The sequence below is a fragment of the Prionailurus bengalensis genome, chromosome A1 (assembly GCF_016509475.1).
Source record: "Prionailurus bengalensis isolate Pbe53 chromosome A1, Fcat_Pben_1.1_paternal_pri, whole genome shotgun sequence".
Lineage (NCBI taxonomy): Eukaryota > Metazoa > Chordata > Mammalia > Carnivora > Felidae > Prionailurus > Prionailurus bengalensis.
The window spans coordinates 24,985,619-25,011,001 of NC_057343.1; the positions used below are offsets into that span (position 1 = coordinate 24,985,619).

The 25,383-nt window shown below is 34.3% G+C and overlaps 1 protein-coding gene across 17 annotated transcripts in view; it reads left to right on the top strand.

Annotated features, from left to right (window-relative positions):
- The window catches only part of ZC3H13 (zinc finger CCCH-type containing 13), a 103,061-nt gene that overhangs the window by 24,488 nt on the left and 53,190 nt on the right, over positions 1-25,383 (top strand). For 9 of the 17 annotated variants that reach the window (XM_043578895.1, XM_043578941.1, XM_043578949.1 and 6 more), the window contains exons 5-8: positions 7,147-7,255; positions 15,977-16,116; positions 16,718-16,878; positions 20,747-20,944. In XM_043578895.1, the coding sequence (XP_043434830.1) occupies positions 7,147-7,255; positions 15,977-16,116; positions 16,718-16,878; positions 20,747-20,944 (608 nt within the window). Of the gene's footprint in view, positions 1-1,360; positions 1,412-7,146; positions 7,256-15,976; positions 16,117-16,717; positions 16,879-20,746; positions 20,945-25,383 lie in introns of all 17 variants that reach the window. The other 8 variants (XM_043578863.1, XM_043578919.1, XM_043578870.1 and 5 more) reach the window with 1 other exon arrangement.

Sequence of the window (25,383 nt, forward strand, 5' to 3'; positions counted from 1 at the left end):
CCAATGTTCATAGCAGCACTCTCAACAATAGCCAAATTATGGAAAGAGCCTAAATGTCCATCAACTGATGAATGGATAAAGAAATTGTGGTTTATATACACAATGGAATATTACATGGCAATGAGAAAAAATGAAATATGGCCTTTTGTAGCAACGTGGATGGAACTGGAGAGTGTGATGCTAAGTGAAATAAGCCATACAGAGAAAGACAGATACCATATGGTTTCACTCTTATGTGGATCCTGAGAAACTGAACAGGAACCCATGGGGGAGGGGAAGGAAAAAAAAAAAAAAAAAAGAGGTTAGAATGGGAGAGAGCCAAAGCATAAGAGACTGTTAAAAACTGAGAACAAACTGAGGGTTGATGGGGGGTGGGAGGGAGGAGAGGGTGGGTGATGGGTATTGAGGAGGGCACCTTTTGGGATGAGCACTGGGTGATGTATGGAAACCAATTTGTCAATAAATTTCAGAAAAAAAAAAAAAAAAAAAAAAAAAGAAAAAAAAAAAAAATGATCAAGAAATACAGTATTAAAAACTAGTGGACTAAAAAAAAAAAAAAAAAAAAAAAAAAAAAAAAAAAAAAATTTTTTTTTAAATAAAAAATAAAAATAAAAAAAAAAAAAAAAACAATAACTTCTCTGCTATTACTCTTTATATTTCTATTTTTTTCAACTTTACCAAGATTTTCTTTGTGGCCTAAGGTCAGTTTATCTAAATTTTCCCTGTGTGCTTGAAAGGATGGAGTATTTCCTATTTTTTTGGTTTCAGGTTCTCAAGTATATCTAAAATATCTACTGTTTTGATCTTTTGTATTTTTAATATCATTGTCTACTTGAGGTCTTGATTTGAGACTATCTTGTTAAAGTGTCTTGTGTCTCTACTTTTCCCTACCTCTCTTATACTTGCTGCACTTCACTGTGTGTATGATGCACAGATACAACGATAAAAACTGTTCTCTTTTCATGGTAATGTTTTTAACGCAGTGTTTAGAGATGACTTGATTTTGGTGATCTGTTGAATGTCCTTTGAAGTATAAACCTTATTTATTTGTGGCTCTGCTCATTGTGAAACAATGTAATTTTTGTGACCACTTCATAAAAGAAAATCTCCATTAACCCTATCATGGGATTTTTCTTCAGTGGTTATAAACAAAATATACTACAGTTTCCCAAATACAGATCTACATTTCTTAACTGTCTGTGTTTCTATAATATTGAAAGGATCTGAGATTGTAATCTGTGAATGATTTAAAATTTCGCAATGTCAGCTTGTTCTAATAGCTATCTATAGACTGGGCTGAGTTAGCTGGGCTAATGTTCAGGCCAAAAATCAATGAACCATTATTGTTCATTTTTTAAAGTTTTCAACCTTCATCAGAAGTGTCCACTTGAAAAGGTTTCAAAACATTAAGGTGAGAACCATAATCTCAGTAATAGTTTTTTCTGATTGTTAATAGCTTTGGTGTAAAAATGTGGTAATAAATTATAGGCAAGAAAAATTTGGATCAACATTAATCCTAGAGCTTCTGACAGAAAATTAAGAATTCACTAATAATGTTAGTATTTTGTGTAACTAAGCATATTTTTAGAGCAAAAGTGTTTGGAATCATTATTCTTTAAAAGATGAGAAGACAAAATCCTTTGTATGAAACATTGAGTGTTTAAAACTTGATATTCTTCAGTATAATAGAGAATTATTACTAGGAACAATAATAGCTTTAAGCTAGTAATGGACAAATTTACACAGTTGTTTTAAAGTGAATATTAGTACAAGGGGGGAACTTCATTGGTATATAAGGGAGTTATTTTTTGACCAAATGTTCTGTGATAATTTTTATCTATTAGTTGCAAAGGAAGTTTCTCCAACTAATTTTTTAAATTTTTTAAAGAATGTTTGTTTTGAGAGAGAGAGTGTGTGTGTGTGTGTGTGTGTGTGTGTGTGTGTGTGTGAGAGTGAGAGAGAGAGAGAGAGAGTAGGGGAGGGGCTGAGAGAGAGAGAATCCCTGCAGAGCCCCATGCGGGGCTTGATCTCCCAAACCATGAGATCATGGCCTGAGCCGAAATTAAGAGTCTGAGGCTTAACCACCTGAGCCCCCGAGGGACCCCCTAAGTAATTTTAGAAAGGTATAAGGAAATGCAATGAAATTATCTGGGATAAATGGAAAAGATAGTTGAAGTAGATTTTTTTTCCCTTCCCATCTTCTTTGTCTCATCTAATACATACTAATACCATTCCCTGTCATTAACAAAGAACAAACATGTTTTAGGGATAAACAGACTTTAGGAACAAAATGTCAGTTGCACTCGTATGGCCTAGGGTGGCTTGAACTAATAGTTGTGGGTAAGTCAAAGGGAAATAGTTGGCTCTACTTTAAGCAGTAGACAAAGTTTGATGTGATTGCTAAAGAATTGTTAGGCTTTAAAAATTTTATTTTTATTTTTTTAGAATTGTTAGTCTTAACTTTCCCTTTCAGCACTATTATGGACTATATACTTTGAGGGTCCTCTTACTACAGTAAAACTAGATCCTGAATAAATGACAACAAACACATTTTAAATGCATTGCTGCTTTCTCAAAAATGTAAAACAGCAGCAAAAACAAAGAAACAAGAACAGAAAATTAAATAGTAAACGTGAAAGCTAGTGGTGACCTTACGACTTTTACTAGTATTAGAGTAGGTCAGAGACTAAGCCTTTTTGGTCCATCTGTGGAGACAGAGTTGTTGTCACAAGTTTGGGGGAAATACTTAGAAAGTCTAGTGTACCTCTCATTGGAACTCCAGGAAAAAAATAGAATGTAGGAGAGACAATTATTAAAAGGAGTAGTGCTGTGAATTTTTCTGTAATTGATGAGACAAAGCTACAGAAGGCACAATACGTATCAAATGGAATATTATTATGCAGTTGTAAAATACCAGAATCATGGAGAAAATACCAGAAACACCCCAAGAAAAAAAGGGAAATCCTCCTACAAAGAAGCAACAGAATGACATCAGTAACAATGGAAGCCAAAAGACAGTGGGATAATATTTCCAAAACGTTAAGATAAATCTGTCAACCCATCGTTATATATCCAGCAAAACTGTTTTTCAAGAATGAAGATATAATACATTTTTAGATAAAATCGAGTGTTGGCTACTAGGAGAACTTCACTAAATACAGAATGTCTAAAAAGATACTCATCAGGAAGGTAGTAGCAAATGATTTAGAAGGACGGTCTGAAATGTGAATCGTAAAGGCGAACAGAGAAAATGTTTACTAGGTTGGACAGTCTGTTTTGTGTTGGCCTATGAAATTGTCGGAAGTGTGGCCTTGTACTTTGAAGAGGTGAAGCATAGTTCCAAAAGTGTAGTGTAAATTGCTTTGCACTCACCAGAACCCATCCCATCACTTTTTCATTTTGTAGATGCATCGTGGTTTTGGGGAATTGACCCTGGTTCACTGCTGGGGCCTGATTAGTCTAATTCAGTCATAATAATCCCATTCTCTTTGCTAATTCGGTTCATTGAGGAACCAGGCCTGAGTCATTTCACCTGCGGCCATTACTTTGGTATTAGTTTTTGATTTATTGATCGGTTTGTTATTGATTTAGATGTGGTCATGTGACTGAAGTTGGCCCACTCAAACTGAAGGAATGAATTCTCATTTCGTGATTGAGGGAGAGCACACTGCGAGAACCTAGATTGCTTCTTATGGGAAAAGTAACATGCCTTAGTGTGAAGTCAGCAATAGGAAGGGCAGAGCTGTGAGAGGAACAACACAAGAAAGTTTGATGTCTAATGATTTCAGTACGTTACTACATCACCCAGCCCTGAAGTTCACCTTATTTTATGTGACTGTACTTTAAACTTACGCAGTTTGTAAGCTGATAGTACCTTGTGTAAGCTTCACCCAAAACTTATCCTGCAAAATAAGTTAGACTTTATTAATGCAAGTATAATTTCAGTTCTACACCAGGAGAGGCAGAAGCCATATGCTGTGTGCTGCTGTGGCAAGACTAGATTAATTTTAGTTTTCATGTTTTATTGAATTACATTGGCAGATTGACGTGCCCAGGGAAAATGACAGAGTGATAAAGTGGGAAAATTCCAAAATGTTGATGCGTGATCAGTGTGAAGTGTATCTTTGGCCTTGTCTAAGAAGATGTTGAAGAGATTTAGTAACAGTGTTCAGATATTTAAAGGGCTGATGGGTGACAGATGTTTAGATTTATTTTCCCATGATCTAGAGGTCAGAACTGATTCCAATCAGAAATTCTGGAGAGGTGTAAGAGAGTTGTGATCAGTATAAGAATTTTTTGATACTTAGGAGCTGTCTGAAAATGGGGACTAAGGGGTGTAACACTGAAGAGAGATCAGTGGTGACCTAGGGAGTAAATATTTTTCCTTCTATTCATCTACTAAGACTTCCATAGCTATATGATATTTAAGAGATTTCCTACATAGGGCAGGAGAAGGTTGGATTATGTTATTTACAGACTCCTAACATTTTATGACTTTAGTTGCTAATCAAATTATTGTAATACTGGTTTTCAACTTTTTTTTTTTTAGCCTAAGAGCTTTTTTTAAATCAGATTCTTGGCAATGCCTCTTTACTATCTAAAAGTAAAATTCATGGGGTGCCTGGTTGGCTCAGTTAAGCATGTGACTTCGGCTTAGGTCCTGATCTTGTGGTTTGTGAGTTCGAGCCCCGCATCAGAGCTCAGCTGACAGCTCAGAGCCGGGACCCTGCTTCAGATTCTGTCTCCCTCTCCCCTGCTCACACTCTGTCTCTGTCTCTCAAAAATGAAAAACCTTAAAATTGAAAAAGATATTAAAAAATAAAATTCATAATGAATATTACCTATCCATACATATAATGTTTATGGAATAAATGTGAATGTACTGTAAACTAAAAATAAAATGAAAATAATTTGAAGTAAAAGCCTGCAATCATTTATTGCATTTCTGAAATGTAAGAAATTTTTAATACCAGCTTTTCTAAGTGAGGCATAGATTTGTTTGACAGCAAAACCTAATTTTAATTGACATGAAGCTAATTATAGTCTTTATACAATTGGCGATTTCATGTTTTGCTACAAAGATATTAGTATGTTTGAGCACAGGTTGCTGCTGTAGACCCTGTTGGTGTTGTTACTTAGCATACTTTGAAGTCCAAAAAAAATTCTGAATTCTTAAAATATCTCATCCCAAGTGTACTGGCTGAAATGCTTTAGTTCATTAACAAGTATTTCAACATGTACATGTTCTGGGATGACTAATTTAGAATACATAATAAAGTAATCAAACGGCTGCACATCTTTTTAAAAAATGTTTTTAATATTTATTTTTGAGAGGAGGGGAGGAGGGGCAGAGAGAGAGAGGGAGAGAGAGGATCCAGAGTGGGTTCTGTGCTGATAGCAGAGACCCTGATGCTGGGCTCTAACTCTGAACCGTGACATCATGACCTGAGCCAAAGTCATGAGATCATGACCTGATGCCTAACCGACTGAGCCTCCCAGCCCTCCCTCCACCCCCAGCTGCACATCTAATTAATATGTTTGCATTTAAAAGAAATAAGGTGACAAGCTACTATGTCATATTAAAAAAACAATAGCAATTCAAAAATTACATTATTTATATAGGGTGAATATTGGAAATATTTATGTTATTAATATTTATTGAGATGATTGCATTTTTAGTTCTAAATCTGTTAAAAATACTTTGCTACACACTTGCAGGTTATTTTATTTTGCAGTATCAACTACTACTTCTCTGAAATCCTTTTCAACTAAATTAGTAGTTGGGTATTACATGCTACTTTAAGTAGAAAACTATATTTTTCAATAATTTGGAGACAACTTCCTATAAAATTTTTTTGATATAAATTGTACTGATGTAAGATTATAGTAAATTTAATCCATAGAACACTGAAAAGTTACATGGGATGTAAAATAGTTCCTCATTGATAATCCATGGAATATATTTTAAGAATAAAAATAATTGTGTCCCTTTTTTTTCTTTTGTCTTATATATAAATAGGAGTTAGTCCTTCCTTCCTTCCTTCCTTCCCTCCCCTCCCTTCATACCTTCCTCCCTCCTAGTATTTTTCCATGGCTGGTTCCACTCTTGTAGAGCCTTTTCTAATATTTTTGTCAGCCTTTATTTTCATACCATATGTGTCATTTAGCAAGTGATACACCATGACTTTGTACCTAAATATGTAAAATTTAGGGCAATTATAATATATACTAGATTTTTTTAAAAAAAGATTTCAGAGAGAAATTAATTTGTGTTGTAAGCAGCGCCATTTTATGTTTGGTAATGCCCAGAAAGAACTTTCAGCAATTAATGTCCTTGAGTTTTAGTTTCTTACATAGTCAGGATTTAGAATGTTAATAAAAGTGAGACACTGTGGTAGGAAGGTTAACAATTCTACAACACTGGTTATTTTCTTACCACGTAGTAAAATGTTGTTTGGAGTCTTTATCTTATATAGTTATTTAATTAAATTTTACAAGCTGAAATCACCCTGTTCTGTTTGTAGGATACTGTTACACCTGGAATAAAATGTAAATTTTTATGTTTTTAACTATAGTATAAGGACTAATTTTCTAACCATTTTAGCCACCGTTTTGATTTCATCAAAATAGGGGAACATCTTTTTAAAAAAGCGTTTGTAAAATTACCAAGTGAGTTTGGATTTAATCTTTAAGTGTGCAGGAAAATGCTGTTACATTAAGTGTATGATAAGTTTTAGATCAGTATTTCTGAGTCTACTGTGAAAATTGTAGCCATTTTTAGTCATTTTTTAATATAGTCACTTAAAAATCCTTTTGTTTCTTTTTATCCATTTTAAACTGTCCTTTCCCCCTAGAAACTTAGAAGTAGAAACTTGGTATGTTTTAGACTATCCAGTGCTTATTAAATATTTGCATTGTATATTTTAAAATCTTATTCCTTACTTTACCAAGTTGCTGTTTGATAAAATACAGTGTTTTCATTATGGTGCTACACTAGAACTTGTCGCTTCTACTTAGTGGATAAGTGATTATTTGCTAAATAGATTCTTTAATGAAACAAAGATGAAGCTAGAAATATTCTGTATTGTAACTATTTCGTAATTTTTAAAAAATATGGTAATCTGTATGTATATATATACTTTTTAGAAAGAATCTTCGAGAGGGAGACATAGGGAAAAGGAAGACATTAAAATCACTAAGGAGAGAACTCCCGAAAGTGAAGAAGAAAATGTAGAATGGGAAACTAATAGAGATGGTGAGTGCAAGAATCTTTGCTTATATACTCAAGCTATTGATTATTCACTTTGTAGACTTTTTGGGTTTCAAAACACTTTTCAACTGTTACCTCCTCGTTTCAGAATCATCTTACTGCCGTCTTTCCACTTTAATGAGTCGTAACACAGAAAATAGCATGTGGTAGCGGAACAAAGTCAGAGAAGGCTATTCACACTGCATTTTTCAACTTCCCCATCCTTCCCCCTCCCCCCCCCCCCCAGGACTTCATTGGGCAGCATCACAGTCCTTTAAAATTGTATTACTTTTCTAAGTGTTTTTAGGCCCTTAAAAAATTAAGGGTTAATTAAAAAAAAAATTAAGTTAAAAAATTAAGTCTAAATTTTTTTTTAGTGTTTATTTTTGAGAGCACAAGCAGGGGAGGGACGGCGAGGCGGGGACAGAGGATCCGAAGCAGACTCTGCTGACAGCAGCGAGTCCCATGTGGGACTTTAACTCACGAGCCGTGAGATCGTGACCTCAGCCGAAGTCAGACACTCAACCAAGCCCCCCTAGTGCCCCTAAATTTTGTTTGTATTACATAAAATATTAAAATAAGATTTTTAAATCTTAAAGATCTGGGAAAATTATTTCCAAGAAATTGTAGACTTTCACCTTTCAGAAGAAATCCAATTCACATACTAATTGAGACCAGGGATTTGTTCATGAGTAATAGCAAAATCATCTTTGCATCATTTAACAAGTTAGCATTTGTTTTCTTACCATGAATGTTCTTTTCCTCTTTTATGACCTTCTGAAGGTGAGCAGTAGAGCCTCACACTACCACATAGAGAAAGGAAAGTCACATTTATTGAATGCTTTGGGTGTGCTGGGCATTTCAGTATCATTTATGTAATTACCTCATTAATTCAGTAGCTTTGTTACTCTACTTACACATGACAAAACTAAAGAATATAAGAATTTAAGCAAGTTCCTTAGCAGTAAACTGAAAACTTAGACCAAGAGTTAAAAAAATTACAGTTTGTAGGCCAGCCACCTGTGTTTGCAAATAAAGTTTTGTTGGAACACAACCAGTCCTGTTTGGTTACATATTTCCTGTGGCTGCTTTTGACCTACCGTAGATGAGTCGAGTACTTACGAGAGCCAACAGTCTGTAAGCCTAAAGTATTTACTATTACATTGAAGAACAGTCTCTAAAGAGATCTATTCTGAGACTTCAAAAGTATGCTAAATGCCTCTCCTGTAATTTGAACATCAGTATTTTTTTAGGAAATCCACTCCACTTATGGACAGTGTTGTCTACTTAAAACTTACTCCTAAGAGCAGATAGGGAATTTCCTTATGATTAGTTTATTGGGATTTCATAAGTCAATGTAATACCTCTTACAAAATAGTAGTAGAAGCAGCTATAATGTCTCATTGTAGGTGACTACATAGTTCATATATTGAAATAAAATACTATAAATCTTGACTGTTTGAGGTTGGATAGCGAACTTTGCCTAACTATGAAGGGATTAGCTAAACACACTCAGCATTCTTTTCATTTTAATTACTTTCAGATAAGAAATATTCTGAAATATACTAGATACCCCTTAATCTTTAAAAATAAAAATTTCTCTATTCCCATTTAAAAGCCTAAGAAGAGTTTCCTCCTTGTCTTCATAGTAGCTATTTCAGACTCTCTCCTCAGATCTCCCCGTGGACCCTTCATGTCTCCTGTCTGCTCTTTACTACACAGAGATGATGCAACTCACCATCTAGTAACTCCCTCAACTTCCTGCTACCACACTTACAAGCTGGTCTTCTTTTCCCCACCTGAACTTTATTCTTTCTCTTTTGTTCTTTGTAAGAAGCCTCCCTCTTGCTATATAAGGTTATCTACTCCTGTGTCCTGAATCTGATTGCCTCCCCCTTCTGCAATCTTGTTCATTTGTTATACATTCTCTTTTACATCTTTAACATCCATCTGGACACTCTTTCTCTTCTCCCCGCATGACTTTTACCCATCACCCGGCTTATCCCCACTTTACAACTAAATTTGTGAAGTAACTCTGTGCCTTACTGTCTCTACTTTTTTCACCTCATACTTGCTCAGTTTTCTGACCCATGTCTTCAGTAAAATGGCTTTTCAGGGTCACTGATGACCTCCTCTTTGCTAAATAAATAGAGACATACTTGTCTCTCTCTCTTTTTTTAATTGTTTATTTTTGAGAGAGAGAGACAGAGTGTGAACAGGAGAGAGACAGAGAGAGAGTGAGACACAGAATCCAAATCAGGCTCCAGGCTCCCAGCTGTCAGCAGACAGCCATATACAGAGTTACAACCCATGAACTGTGAGATCATGACCTGAGCCAAACTGTGACTGAGCTACCAAGGCACCCTGATACTTGTCTCTATTCTGTAATCTTTCTGCAGCATTCGAGAGCCTTTTTGAAACACTTTGTCCTTGGATTTCATCTATCACTCTTCAGTTTTTCTGTCTTCCTTTGAAGCCCTCCAGTCTTGAACGGAGGCTCCTTGTGTTTTATCTATCCCTTAAATGTTGATTCCCAAGGTTTTGCTCTAGGCTATCATCTTTAAAAAAACTAAAGTGATTTTACTATACAAAAATCATTTAAAAGGTGAGTAGATGCCTTTTATAATAGTTTTACATATAAAATCTACACATGACTATTACAGTTTTCTCTTGATTTGAACTCACAGGTTTTGATATTTTGTCTCTATGGATTAAAACATGTTTGGAAGAATATTGAAGCATGGATATAGTCCTCTCAATCCCCAGATAATGACACTGAACCAATTTAATAGACTTTCTACGTTTTAAATCTAACGTGAATAGCAGTTTTAGCTAGACTCAGAAGAAATTGCTTTGTGTTAGTATTTCTCAAACTTTTTGGTCTCATGACACTTTCACTTTAAGGATCCCAAACAGCTTTTGACTTGGTGGGTTATTTGTTTTAATTCTTGCCATATTAGAAATCAAATCTGAGAAAATTTTTAAATACTTATTTATGAATTTATTGAACAGTGAAAATAATAAGCCCAGCATATACTTTTATAGAAAATAGATTGGTTTTGGAAACTAAAAATAAAATCACAAGGAGGGGGCAGTGTTTTACATGTTTTTGTAAATCTTTTTAACATCTGGCTTAGTTGAAGACATCTAGATTTTTATGTCTGGTTCCGCATTCAATCTGTTAATGGTATTGCGTATCATGTGACTTTTGGAAAACCCGGCTGTATACCCAGGAGAGAATAGTAGACCAGCCACCCAAGTGATGTAGTATTGTAGAAATATTTTTGATCTTCTGAAACTCCAAGAATTGTTTTGGAGATCCCGAGGAGTCCTCAGACCCCTCTTTGAGAACCACTTGTTTCTAGAAGTGGCTTCTGCTTTCAGTTGTTTTCCCTTTGCCTAGCCACCTCTTCTCAATTTTAATTTTTCCTTCCAGATGAAGTCATCCTTTCAGGGTGTCATTAGCATCTGTGTGTTAATGAATCCAGTATCTGGAGCTCTCAGTTGAGGCATCTGTCAACTGGATCTCTCTATCTGAGTTCCCTAAGACTACCACTTTCTACTGGGTCCCCCAAAGCCTGGGAGTTATTATTTGATATTTCTTCCCCTCACCCTAGATGTTTACAGAGTTCTGAGATTTCTGCCTATCTTTCAGAACCACCTCTTTTTCTAAATGACTACTAATATTTAAGTTAAGATATTTGTTTACTGCATACAAATATATTTTACCACAATAGCCTCCTAATCTCATGCCTTGAAGTTATTAATCTTGTCTTCTAATTTATGCTCCACTTGAAAGCCAGAATAATCTTAAAAGAATTTTTTTAACTGAAGTGTAGTATACATCCAGAAGAGTGCATGATTCATGTGTGCAACTCACTGAATTTTCACAGACAGAACAAACTTGTATAATCTGTACCCAAGTCAATAAATTGAAAATTAATAGGATCCCATAAACCCCTTTGTGCTCCCTTTCCAGTCACTAACTCCCAACCCTCACCTCCCAGAGATAACTACTACCCTGATTTCTACCACCATTGATTAGTTTTGTCTGTTTTTGAGCTCTGTATAAATGGAATATATAGCAGTACTCTTTTTATGTTTAGCTTCCTTTGCTTACAATATATTTGAGATTAACTATTATTTATTGCACATAATTGTAGTTTATTAATTATTATAGCTGTATAGGATTTCATTGTATGAATATGTCATAATTTATCCATTCTAATGGTGCTAAACATTTGAATAATTTCTAATTTTGAACAGTTATGAGTAGGGTGCTGTTACTGTTCTTAATCATATCTTTTGCTAAACTTGTACCCATGTCTCTTCATCTTATGCCTGGAAATTGGATTGCTAGGTCATGGAGTTTGCATATGTTCATCTTTGGTAGATAATGTCAAATTAAAAATGATTATTTTTCATAGGGTACTTTTTATCTTTTTCATCTTAGCCATTCTGGAGGTGTGTGGTATCTTATTGTGGTTCTAGTGTGCATTTCCCTAATGACTAATAAAATTGACAACTTTTTCACGTTTATTGACCACTGTACAATCTATTTTGTAAACTGTGTGTTCCAGACTTGCCTATTGTATGGCATTACCTGTTTTCTTAATTGTTTAGAATTCTTTATATACTTTGGATATAAGATCTTTTATCAGATATACATATTGTGAATATCTTCTTCCACTCTCTGAGTTCCAGAATGCTCTTTTGAAAGAATAAATGTCTTCATTCCTCTGCATAAAATTTGGATTTCCCGGGGTGCCTGGCTGGCTCAGTTGGTTAAGCGTCCGACTTAGGCTTGGGTCATGATCTCATGGTACATGAGTTTGAGCCCTGCATTGGGCTCTGTGCTGACAGCTCAGAGCCTGGAGCCTGCTTTGGATTCCATGTCTCCCTCTCTCTCTCTGCCCCTCCCCCACTCATGCTCTGTCTCTCAAAAATAAGCAAACATTAAAAAAAAAAAAAGCAAATAAAATTTGGATTTCCCATTGCCTTCAGGAACCAAGTACAAATTCTTACTGTACAGAACTTTTCATTATCTGGTTGCTGCCTGTATTTCCAACTCCTTATCCCCAAGTCTGTTTTTTTATTTGGTTCCTTAAACTTCATCTTATTTGTTTACCATACTGACTAGTGCAGTAACATAAAAAGGAAAAGTGTCATTGCAGTAGAAGAGGAAATAAATGAACGTATCTGGTAATCTTATAGGTGGGTACATTCTCCTGAAGTAAGGCATAAAACCCAGAAGCCTTATTTGAGTACATAAAGATTTAAATTTTCTGTGTAACTAAACTACAGTTTAATAATTAAGAAGTATATCACCAAAAGGACATATTTACCATGTATAACATGTATAAGCACATGGTAAAAGTACTATATAAACATATAATGAGCTCCACAAATAAAAGGAAAATACAGTCCAGTTGATAAATGGGCAAAAAAAAATTAAATAGGTAATTCATAGAGGAAATAGAAATGGTCAGTTGGTACTCGGGCTCACTACAGAAGGAAGTCAAGGAAAATAAAAAGGTAGCATTTTTTATTCATCAAATTGACAGAAATGAAAAATATAAATGTTAGAAATGGGAGTTTCTGTTGGTAAAAGCTGTTTTGAGGTGTAGTTTGGTAGTATTAAAAATAAAGTTACACTTCTCTTTGATCCAGCAACTCTGTAGCTTACGAAATCTGTTCTAGGGGCACCTGGATGCCTCAGTTGGTTAAGCATCTGACTCATGATTTTGGCTTGGGTCATGATCGGTACATGACCGTTCAAGTACCCCATCGGGCTCTGTGCACTGATAGCATTGGGTGTGCTTGGGATTCTCTCCCTGTCTCACTGCCCCTCACCTGCTCACCATTCTTTCACTAGCTTACTCTCTCAAAATAAATAAATAAACATTAAAAAAAAATCTGCCCTAAAGAAATACTTTGCACTTGTGAACCAAGGAAGGTGTCAGAATGTCCATTGAAGTCTTGTTTATAGAGCAAAATATTAAAAACAATGTGTATCAGAAGGAAACTGGTTCACTAAATTACAATGTGTTCATATTATGAAATGCTTTTCAGATGTTAAAATGGTTTCTCTTTGTATGATGTAGAAAGGTATTTCTATAGGGCATGGTGTGTAGTTTTAGTCCCATTATTTTAAAGAGCATAAATATAAAGGTTTATTTTTATGCATACAACATTAAACTAGTAACATTGTTATCACTGGAGTAAGGTAGCAGTGGGAGGAGTGTAATGGAATTTCTCCATTCACCCTGTGTACTTAAGAATTAACACTTTTAATAGTGAGAATGTATATATTAAAGACAAGCAAATACTCAACCGTTAATCCATATACGTATACCTTGTATATTTCTATGATTATTTGCATAAAACAGATTACTAGAAGTAAAATTGTTTTATTAAAGGGTATTAATGTTCTTAAGGCTTTTACCCACATTGCCTAATTACTTTCCAAGATAGATGTCCCAGTGTCCTAGTTTGCATTGTTAACCTTCAAAGAGTGAACATACCTTTTATCTATACCTTTTCTAATACCTAATACTATAATTAGAAAAAAGTACCTCTTTAATACATGAAAAAAGCATATTTAGGTACCATTTGCATTTCCTTCTTTTTGTGAATTGCCTGTTCATGTCCTTGCATTCTCCTTTCAATCAGTAAGAACTCTGTATGTATGAGGAATGTCAACCTTATGTATTGTATTCTTGTATATATTTTTAAAAATAGCTGCCTTGTAAAATATGCCATTCTAATTGTATTTAACATTTTTCTAATGACTTAGACTAATCATCTATCTATATGAATCAGTTTTTATTAGGCAGTTATAATGATAACCTCAAGGTATGAGACACATTTTCTAAATTTATTAAATGCTTTTAGACTTCTTTTTTTTTTGTCAGGTTGCATCATGTCTGTTTTGTATTTCATCTCCTTATAGGCTAGGAAGACATCTTCCTTTTGTTTATAATAGCTATGCATAAAATAAGAATAAATCGTATCTGAGTAAAGACTAGAGAGCTTTTCCTCTGAGCAAAATATAGTACATTGACTCTGACATATTTTAACTGTTCAGGCTTACCCCTTTGGTAGGATACCTGGGGATTGAAAGACTGAAAGCCAACTTTTCATTTCTTACCTGTGTTCTATATTGGTGATATTTCCAGGTAGTAGTTTTTAGAGGGGTGCAGGGTATTATTGATAATACCATTAAAAACACTATAAATCATTCTTCACAATTAATTACTCTTCCCTTTGTTTTATACATACTTAGTATTTAGCTATGGAATTTTATCTGGTAGCAATTTGAGAATACTGTCAAACTGAATCTTTGAACCCTATTATTCATTGATACAAAGTGTCTCAGTACAAAATAGTATACAGATAGCCATTATTTATTTAATTAAATTCAGTATCTCCAATCATTTTATCTAGTAAATATAGTTCTTAAATATAGTAAATTATATCTAGTAAATATAGTCCTTAAATATTTAGTAATTGCTTTCTGACTGAAAAATGTGATTTAGTCTATTTTATATATTTACTGAAAAATTGTCATCATCTTCCAATATAAGATGAGCAATCAATTTAGTTACACAGATAGAGGATATGTAGTTACCCTCTCTGTTCCCATGCAAATAAATGGATAGTTGGCATTATAATGTATTTGATCTGTACACGACAATGATGTTCATTTTCTTGTGTTTTCGACAAATAGGACTATTTATCATCGTCGTTTTTTAGCTCTTCATTTTATTTCTTTACCCCAGGTTAAGGAATGGTGATCTTCAGTGCCAAAAGTTAGAAAAGTTAGAAAAGGCACCTCAGTTTGTTATCAGTGTAGCCCAACATTGTCATGTGTTAGGATAAGAGTCACTGAAATTCCTTCCTCTAGGCTCTTTGGCATTTATATATAACAAATGAGGGTGAGAGGCTGGGTGACAGTGCCAGTAGCCCCCGAAAACTTCTGCATGTTGCGAAGGAATAGCTCTGCACATCATTCTTTCTTTTTCTTTCCTGTTTTTTTTTTGTTTTTTTTTTTCTTAACAAGTCTTTATATTTTTTCCACTGGAAAAAATGAATGGAAATAGAGACATCGTACCACATCTGTTGAGGAGATGGACAGTTCTGATCTAAGGAACTATCACAAATCGCTTACAATGGAAAAGTTACAGATCCTTCGGATGTTAGCTCATATACACATTAGTGTTAAAATTACCAAACTTTAGTTTTAGATAGAAATCAGTTGTGTCACTAATAAAAAAGAAATATGGAAGCAATGTAGGACACCTAATGCTACCTTCATTTAATACTGATGAATCTTTAAGAAAGTCAAGGACATAATGAAATCATATATACAGCCTGAAATACTGAAGGCTTTGGTATTTTTAATACTTAGAATTTACATGTGAGTTTTTTAACGGTAAAATTGTGAAATCCCTTCTCCTAACCAAAAACCCAACTGCCAGACAACCCAAAATCACTTTAAGAAAACCCAAGTGTCTTAAAAATGTTTGGCGTTTCATAAAGAAATCAGCCATACTGATTTTAACCCTTTATAGAAACAGTATATATTTTTTATCTTTGAGAAGTATGTTATTCTAATGAAAGACCACCATTTTAATTTGCATAAAAAATTAGTTGAAAAAATTTCTCTAATTTTTGGTGTAGATAATTTTGATAGTTTCTGACAAGTAATGGAATTTTATCTTAAAGATTCTGACAATGGAGATATTAATTATGATTATGTTCATGAGTTGTCATTGGAAATGAAGCGTCAGAAGATACAGAGGGAATTAATGAAGCTGGAACAAGAAAACATGGACAAAAGAGAAGAAATTATTATTAAAAAGGAGGTATGCTATTGAAATACATGTTAGCAATTAATGTCAACATGGGTATTGATCAGAGAACTCATTAGCCATTTGTTGTGTCTTAAATTGTATCAGGATGTTGATAAGTTGATCACGTTACTGTAAATCAACTACATGTTAATATTCACATTACTCTATTAGATAAATAGAAAATATTTTTGCTTTTGGACAGGTGAAAAAACTAAGGTTGTGCCACGTAGATTCACCGGCTAATGTTAAATGGGATTTGAATCTATGTATGTCTGTTTCTTAGGCCTAAGCTATGTCTAGAATACTTGTTTGTTTTTTAAAGAGTAGGAGTACAATTTATTGGAATGTAATTTGTGATTTTTCTGAGGAGATTTTGAAATTGTATAATTTTGGTTTGCTTTGTTAATAATAGTGTTATGTTAGGGCAGGTAATTGTAATTAGCATACTGGTTAAAAGCGCATGTTTAGAAGTCAGACTAACACTTGGTGGCTGTAACAGCACTTAATATTTCATTTGAATTTTGGTATGATTTAGAAACACCTGCTTTGTTATCTGATTATAACACCCATGATTGAAGGAGTTTCTGATTGATCTACTGAATTCTTTTAAAAGGTTTCACCAGAAGTGATTCGATCAAAATTATCTCCATCTCCTTCTCTAAGAAAGTCAAGCAAATCTCCAAAGCGAAAGTCAAGCCCTAAATCGTCATCTTCAGCAAGCAAGAAAGACAGGAAGGCAACTGCAGTATCCTCACCCTTGTTGGACCAGCAGAGGTCAGTAGGGTGGTAAATAACGCCAGAATGAAATAGCTTTTTCTGAAGTGATACCCAAAATCTGAAGTGATACTCAGAAGAATTAGTAGATTACAGAAGAATCCTTGTAATACATTCAGTATTTAATGTAAGTTTTTTTCTTCTAAATAAAGGTATGACCATATGATTTCACTCATATATGGAATTTAACAAACAAAGCAGAGGAACATATGGGGGGTGGGGATGAGAGAGAGAAGGAAACAAACCAGAAGAAGAGACTTTTAAAGATAGAGAACAAACTGAGGGTTGATGGAGGGATGTGGGTAGGGGATGGGTTAATTGGGTGATGGGTATTAAGGAGGGCCCTTGTTGTGATGCGCACTGGGTGTTACATGTAAGTGATGAACCCCTGATTGCTACTCCTGAAACCAGTATTGGGTTGTGTGTTAACAGAATTTAAATAAAAATTTGAAAAGAAAATAAAGGTACAAAATGTTTCTGTTTAAAAGAAAATTGATAGAGAACAATAAAACAAATGTCTGTGTCCCATCTGCTGTCCTTCGGAGCTTTTTTTTTTTTTTTTAAATAAAACATAACACACCTATGTATTTTCTCTCCTTCCCTCTTGAATTTGTTTTTGGTACTTGAGCATGTGTGTTTATACTTCCATGTGTATTATTTTTATCTACTTAGTCGTAGTACTTATATATTAAAGCTTTGCTTCTGCAACTTTCTTTTTCACTTAACATTTTTTATATTTGTATTGCTCTATGTAGCCTTTTGTCATTTGAGTATACTGTGTGTTTACTTTTCTGTTGTTGAACTTATAAGTTGTTTTCAGTTTTTCACTGTTACAAATTATACACAGTGAACATTTTTATTGTCTCCTTGTGCACATGGTCATGAGATTAGATTCTTAGTTTATACTAAGCAGTATGAATATGTTATTTAGAATTACTGCAGTAGCCAGTTGAAATAAAAGCAGAAATGAGTAAATATTACATTGAGGGACTAAGAATAAGACAGAAGACATTTTTCTATTTAATGTCACTCTGTACTATTTAAATTTTTTTTTTAATTTTTTTTTTTAACGTTTATATATTTTTGAGACAGAGACAGAGCATGAACAGGGGAGGATCAGAGAGAGAGGGAGACACAAAATCTGAAACAGGCTCCAGGCTCTGAGTGGTCAGCACAGAGCCCGACACGGGGCTCGAACTCACGGACCGTGAGATCATGACCCGAGCCGAAGTCGGACACTTAACCGACTGAGCCACCCAGGCGCCCCTAAATTTTGTTTTAATGAAAGCGTATACACTAATTTTGTTCAAGGAAAAAAGCTAAACTAAACTAACCTCTTTCAACATACGACCAGTTGGCAAACTATCTGAATCCACAATGAAACTTGTGTTTGTCTTCCTTCTAGTTTCTAGAGTCTTTAACCCTATTTCGGACTCCAGTTACTTTTTGCCTAGGTTATTGTATCATCCTTCTACTTTATCTAGTGTCCACTCTCCTGTGCACATAAACATTTCATTCCTCAACCCCCTGTATTCATTCATTTTACGGATGTTGTGAGAGAAATCTTGAAAGAACGATTGCAGTTAATTTACTGTGCCATTGAAAAATTCTGTGGTTTTCCATTTGGTTGAATAAAATTCAGATTCTTTGTTTGTTTGTTTGTTTTAATGTTTATTCATTTGAGAGCTAGAGACAGAGTGCGAGCCGGGGAGGGGCAGAGAGAGGGAGACACAGAATCAGAAGCAGGCTTCAGGCTCTGAGCTGTCAGCACAGAGTCTGATGCAGAGAAAGAAAGGATCTAAAAATGATAGATGAAATTAATTGAACTCTGTGCCATTACGGAGAAATCAGTTGACTTAAAAAAGGTTGAAAGATCTTAGTTGCCTTTAGAATGTGCAGAACCAATTTTGACCCCTGTAGTTGGAAGGCACTTGAAAAGCCTATATTGTAACATAATTGTGATTTCCAACTACGTATGGTTTTGAAGGAAATGTGAAGAAATTCTATACCATAGTGACTGTATTGATATAATTCTGTTGTTATAATAGCTTAGTCCCAAAATCTGAGTTGAATGCTACGGAGGTTTATTTCTCACTCAAAGCAAATCAGAGTGGGTGTTTCTGATTAACAGGTGGCTCTCTTATGCATAAAGATTCAGTAACCCAGGCTCCTTTTGAGATGACTTCGCTTGGGTTTTGTGGACATCAAAAAATGGAACGCCTAAAGAAAAAAAATTAATTGGAGTACTGCTCTTATTGGGCTCTACAGTTTACAATTGCCTGGAGTGTGAGAATCATTTATTAGGCCTGGTAGTGGTGTACAATTCCACAAGCATTTTTTGGCCAGAACTTGGTCACTTGGCCATATCTCATTTCAAAGAAGTCTAGACAGTATAGTTCCAGCAGTGTGCCCAGGACAACATTTAGTAAACACCTAGCTAGTCTCTGTCACAGAAGTAATGTGAAAATACAGTTTGTGTCAAGAATTCCTCTATTATTTTATCTTTAAAATAATTTTTAAGTAATTTTTCTTTGGGGCGCCTGGGTGGCTCAGTCTGTTAAGCGTCCGACTTCGGCTCAGGTCATGATGTCACAGTTAGTGAGTTCAAGCCCCGTGTCAGACCCTGTGCTGACAGCTCAGAGCCTGGAGCCTGCTTCGGATTCTGTGTCTTCCTCTCTACCCCTCCCCTTCTTGCGCTCTGTCTTTCTCTCTCAAAAATGAATAAACGTTAAAAAAAAATTTTTTTTTAAATAGTTCACTGAGTTCTGGAAGAGGTTAAAAAAAGAAAACCTAGATATATCTTCATGAAAATTTTAATTTCTAAGGAAGAATTATAATCATCCCAGCTGAAAAACTGGGTAACATGCATAGGGAAAAAAAATGGACTCTACATTTTTCATCTACAACACTAAATGTTATAAGATATTCTAACAATATTTATAGAGGTCTGAGGTAAAAGGATAGTGATACCAAAATACTGTATTCAGTCAAACTATTGTGCAGGTATGAGGTAAAGACAGATAACTTTGGCTACAAAAGGGTCAAAGTCACACCATTTGGATAAAATTATTTAAAGTGCTAAATTAAAGAGAATATTCTACACCCAAAAATCACTTTTAGGTAGATTAAGAGTAAAAGACAGAATTCCCAAAAATTAGAGGACTGTTTTTGTAACCTTAGAGTTGAGAAATATTTCTCAACTCAAAGATTTAAATGAATGTTTATTAACAATGTTTAGGATTTCATTTATAGATGATATAATTTTCTGTTCCTTATAATAAAACATGGAGGCCACCTAAAAACTTACCAATCTGAAACTGTTTAGTTATGGAGCGTATCTATTTGATGAAATTCAATACAATTTATAAAAATTATTACATCTATTTTTTGTTGTAGAAAGATCCCCATGCTGTGTTTAGTACAAAAAATTTTAGAAAACGTTGTAAAAAGATTGGGGGAGGGGGAAAGAGACATGGAAAAAGTGTGGGCATATATCCAAGTTGTTAACAAGGGTTATCCTTGGGTAGTGGAATTATACATGATTTTTATTTTCTTCATCTATCTTTCTATATAAGCTAAAAAAAAAAAAAGTTCATGAAGTTGTCCTGTGTCATTTCTTTTGTTGGAAAGAATCTTCCTATTCCACCTCTATCTTTCTCAGAAACCTACCCTTTAAAATTATGTAAGCGGCCAGTAAATTATTCGCTCATTTCTGTGTGTTGCTTTTTTCTGGATATTGATTACTATTGCGTAAGATAGTAAAAGGCAAGGCATTGGAAGGAATGCTACCATTTTTAAAATGAAAAAATACCCATTTGACCTCCCAAAAGTAATTGGACCTCTAATGATAGCTTTGTGTCACCTTCAGGAATTCAAAAGGCAACCAGAGTAAAAAGAAAGGACCTCGAACGCCTAGTCCACCCCCTCCTTTACAGGAAGATATTGTTCTGGGGAAAAAATATAAAGAAAAGTATAAAGTAAAAGACAGGATAGAAGAAAAACCAAGAGACGGAAAGGACAGAGGACGAGATTTTGAAAGACAAAGAGAAAAAAGAGACAAGCCAAGGTACGTAGGATTGTATGTTTTCGGCACTCTTTTGTAGAATCTAAAATACTTTTCGTAAGCTTTTTAGGCATTACTGTAATAGATTTTTTTCCGTGTTTTAAAACTCTGTGTATGTGTACTTAATAATTCCCATATTGAGTTAGGGATAATTCAGTAAACGGTACCTTAAACATTTTTTTTTATGATCATGAAATAATAAAATTTTCAATCTTAACCATTTTTAAGTATACAGTTTAGTAATGTTGAGTGTATTCACATTGTTATGAAACAGATCTCCAGAACGTTTCATCTTGTGCATCTGAAATTCATCTGAATACCCATTTAAATGACTCCCGTTCCCCTCTAACCCCCAGGTCCCCAGCCCCTAGTAACCACCATTCATTCTATTTTCTGTCTTTATGAATTTGACTGCTTTAGATACCTCATGTAAATGGACTCACTTTGGTTTTTTGTGACTAACTTATTTCACTTAGCATGATGTCTTTAAGCTTCATCCATGTTGTAGCATGTGACGGGATTGCCTCGCCTTTTAAAGCTGAATATCCCATTGCCTGTATATCCAATTCTCTGTTGGACAGGTGGGTAACTTCCCCCTCTTGACTGTAAATATCTCTTCAAGACCCTTCTTTTGATTCTTTGGATATGTACTCCAAAGTTGAATTGCTAAATCATATGATAGTTCTGTTTTTAATTTTTTGAGGAAATTTCATACTGTTTTCCATACCCGTTGCCCCATTTTACAACCCCACCAACAGTGTACAAGCGTTTGAGTTTTTCCACATCCTCACCAACATTTATTATTTTTTGTTTTTTGGACAGTAGCCATCCTAATAGATGTGAGGTGATACCTCATTGTGGTTTTGATTTGACATTTCACTGATGATTAGTGATGTTGAGCATCTTTTCACATATTTGTTGACCATGAGTATATCATCTTTGAAATAATGTCTATTTAATTCTCTACCCAATTTTTAATTGAGCTATTGATTTTTGTTCTTAAGTTTTAGGAATCTATTATCTATTCTGGATATTAACCTCTTACCAGATATATGATTTATGAGTATTTTCTCCTGTTTATAGGTTGCATTTTCACTCTTTTGATAATGTCTTTTGATGCACCAAAAGTTTTATGCTTGTTGTGGTCCCATTTGTCTCTTTTTGTTCTTGTTGCCTATACTTTTGGTGTCATTGCCAAGACGTTATTGCCATATCCAATGTTATAAAGATTTTCTGTTATGCTTTTGTGTTGGAGTTTTATAGTTTTACATCTTACACTTAGGTTTTTAATCCTTTGGAGTTAATTTTTGTGCATAGCATGAGATAAGGGTCCAGCTTTGGGGCACCTGGGTGGCTCAGTCGGTTAAGCATCCGACTTCAGCTCAGGTCATGATCTCACAGTCTGTGAGTTCGAGCCCTGCGTCGGGCTCTGTGCTGACAGTTCAGAGCCTGGAGCCTGCTTCAGATTCTGTGTCTCCCTCTCTCTCTGCCCCTCCCCCGCTCATGCTGTGTCTCTCTCTGTCTCAAAAATAAATAAAAACATAAAAAAAAAAAAAAAGATAAGGGTCTAGCTTCTTTTTTTTTTTTTTTTTTTTTTTTTTTTTTTTTTTTTTTTTGCATGTAGATAGCCAATTTTCCCAGCACTGTTTTTTGAAAAGACTGTCTTTTCCCCGTTGAGTGGTCTTGGCCCCCTTGTTAGAGATCATTTGATCATATATGCAAGGATTTATTTCTGGGCCCTCTGTAGTATTTCACTAGTCTGTCTTTATGCCAGTACCACACTGTTTTGATGGCTTAGCTTTCGAATACATTTTAAAATCAGGAAATATGAGTCCTCTCACTTTGTTCTTCTATTTGAAAATTATTTTGACTTATTTACATGTCCCTTGGAATTCTATATCAATTTTGGGATGAATTTTTATATTTCTATGAAGAATGCCATTGGGATTTTGATTGCGATTGTGTCAAATCTGTAGGACACTTTGGAGAGTAAGGACATCTTAACAGTTTTAAGCCTTTCAGTCTGTGAGCATCTTTCCACTTATTTGTGTTTTCTTGAATTTATTTCAACGATGTTTTGTAGTTTTCAGTGTACAAGGTTTTCAACCGCTTGGTTAGATTTATTCCTAAAGTGTTATATTCTTTTTTTATGCTACTGTAAATGGAATTGTTTTCATAATTTCTTTTTCAGATTGTTCATTGTTAGTGTATAGAAACAACTGGTTTTTGTGTGTTGATTTTGTGTCCTGCGATTTGACTGAATTTATTAGTTCTAACAGTGCGTGTGAGTGCATGCACACATGCACATAACCCGTAGGCATTTCTACGTATAAGATCCTGCCATCTTAGAATGGAGACAGTTTTACTTCTTCCTTTGTAGTTTGGTTGCCTTTCATTTCTTTTTCTTGCCTATTTGCTCTGGCTAGACCTTCTAATACCATGTTGAAAAGAAATGAGAGTGGGCGTCCTTGTTCCCAGTCTTAGAAGAAAAGTTTTCAGTCTTTCACCATTGAATATGATGTTTGCTCTGGACTTTTCATAAATTGCTTTGTTAAGTTGAGATTGTGTTTTTCTGTTCTTAGTTTGTTAAATGTTTTTACCATGAAGAAGTGTTGAATTTTGTCAAATCTTTTTTCTATACTTATTGAGACGATCATGTGATTCCTTAATTCTGTTACGTGGTACATAGTATATCGATTGATTGCCCTATGTTGAACCATTCTTGCATTCCAGGAACTAATCCCCCTTGGTCATGGTGTGTAATCCTTTTAATGTGTTATTCAATTCTATTTGCTAGTACTTTGATGAAGAGTTTTACATCATTATTCATCAGAAATAATGGTCTGTAGTTTTCTTGTAGGGTTTTTATCTGGCTTTGCTATCAGGGCCTCATAGAATAAGCTTGGAAGTATTCCCTCCTCTTTAGTATTTTTGGAAGAATTCCAGAGGACTAGTGTTACTCCTTTAAATGTTGATAGAATTCTTCAGTGAAGCCATGTGGTCAGGGTTTATCTTTGGGGGGGAAGTTTTAGATTACTGATTTAATCTCCTTACTCATTATTGGTTTGTTCAGATTTACCGTTTATTAAATGAGTCAGTCTAGGTAGGTTGTGTGTCTAGGAATTTATCTATTATTTCTAGGTTATTGGAATTTGTGGATGTACAGTTTTTCATAGTATTGTCTTATTATCTTTTTTTATTTCTGTGGCATCAGTTGTATTGACCCCACTTTCCTGATTTTAGTTATTTGGGTCTTCTTTTTTTTCTTGATCTAGCTAAGGATTTATCAAATCTTTTTAAAAATCCAGCTTAGTTTTGTTGATTATTTCTATTGTTTTTCTGTTCTCTATTTTGATCTTTGCTCTAATCTTCATTATTTTCTTCCTTCTGCCAGCTTTGGATTTAGTTTATTCTTTTTGTAGTTTTTTGAGGTGTCAAATTAGGTTGTTAATTTGAGATCTTTCTTATTTTTAATGTATACATTTATCTATGAAATTCTTTTTAGCACTGCTTTAGCTGCATCTCGTAAGTTTGGGTATGTTGTGTTTTCATTTTCATTTCTTCCAAGGTGTTTTCTAATTTCATTTGTGACATCTTTGACTCATTGATTAAGAGTCTGTTGTGTAATTTCCTTATATTTGAGGATTAAATAACATAACTCTTAAAACATAAGCAAAGTACTCAATAAATATACTCTTTATTTTCCTACTTTAATAATAAATTGCAGTATGATAATATATTAAAATGCCTTTCTATTTTCAGGTTTTCACTTTGTAAAACTTGAGTTCTATTTTTCTCCCTTGTGATCAGAAGAAATACTTTGTATGATTTCAGTCTTGAATTTGTTAAGGCTTGTTTCATGGCCTGAAACATGGTTTGTCCTGGAGAATGTTCCATGTACACTTGAGAGGAATGCATATTCTACTACAGTTGGGTGCAGGGTTCATATGTTTGTGAGGTCCAGTTGACCTACATAGTGTTGTTCAAACCCTCTGTTTCCTTATTGTTCCTCTGTCACTTAATCAACATTAACTTTTTGGTGTAAATGGAATTACATAAAAGAGCCAGCCAGTGAAAGAGCTGAGACCCTTCTGAAAATCTGTGCATTTTAAACTTAATAACTGTGTCAGAATTTAGTTAAGTCACTGCATTAGTTAATTTAGATTGTATGTTTTTTAATAAATTCTTTCTCATCAGTCAGTTTTCCCTCTAATGATGGTACTTCTTAAAGATCTGTTTACAAAACTGAAAAATAAGGAATGCTTGATTTTTAAAATTCATTTATTTAATGTTACTTGGGAGCAAATTGTTTTTTGTAAAAATTGAAGGTAATATTTTTGTGGCTGATAAAAATGCTTACAGATTTAATTGGGATGCTTTCCCCCTATTCATTTTTTAAATTAGTTTTCAAATTTGTCCTTTCATGAAATTAATATTTCCTC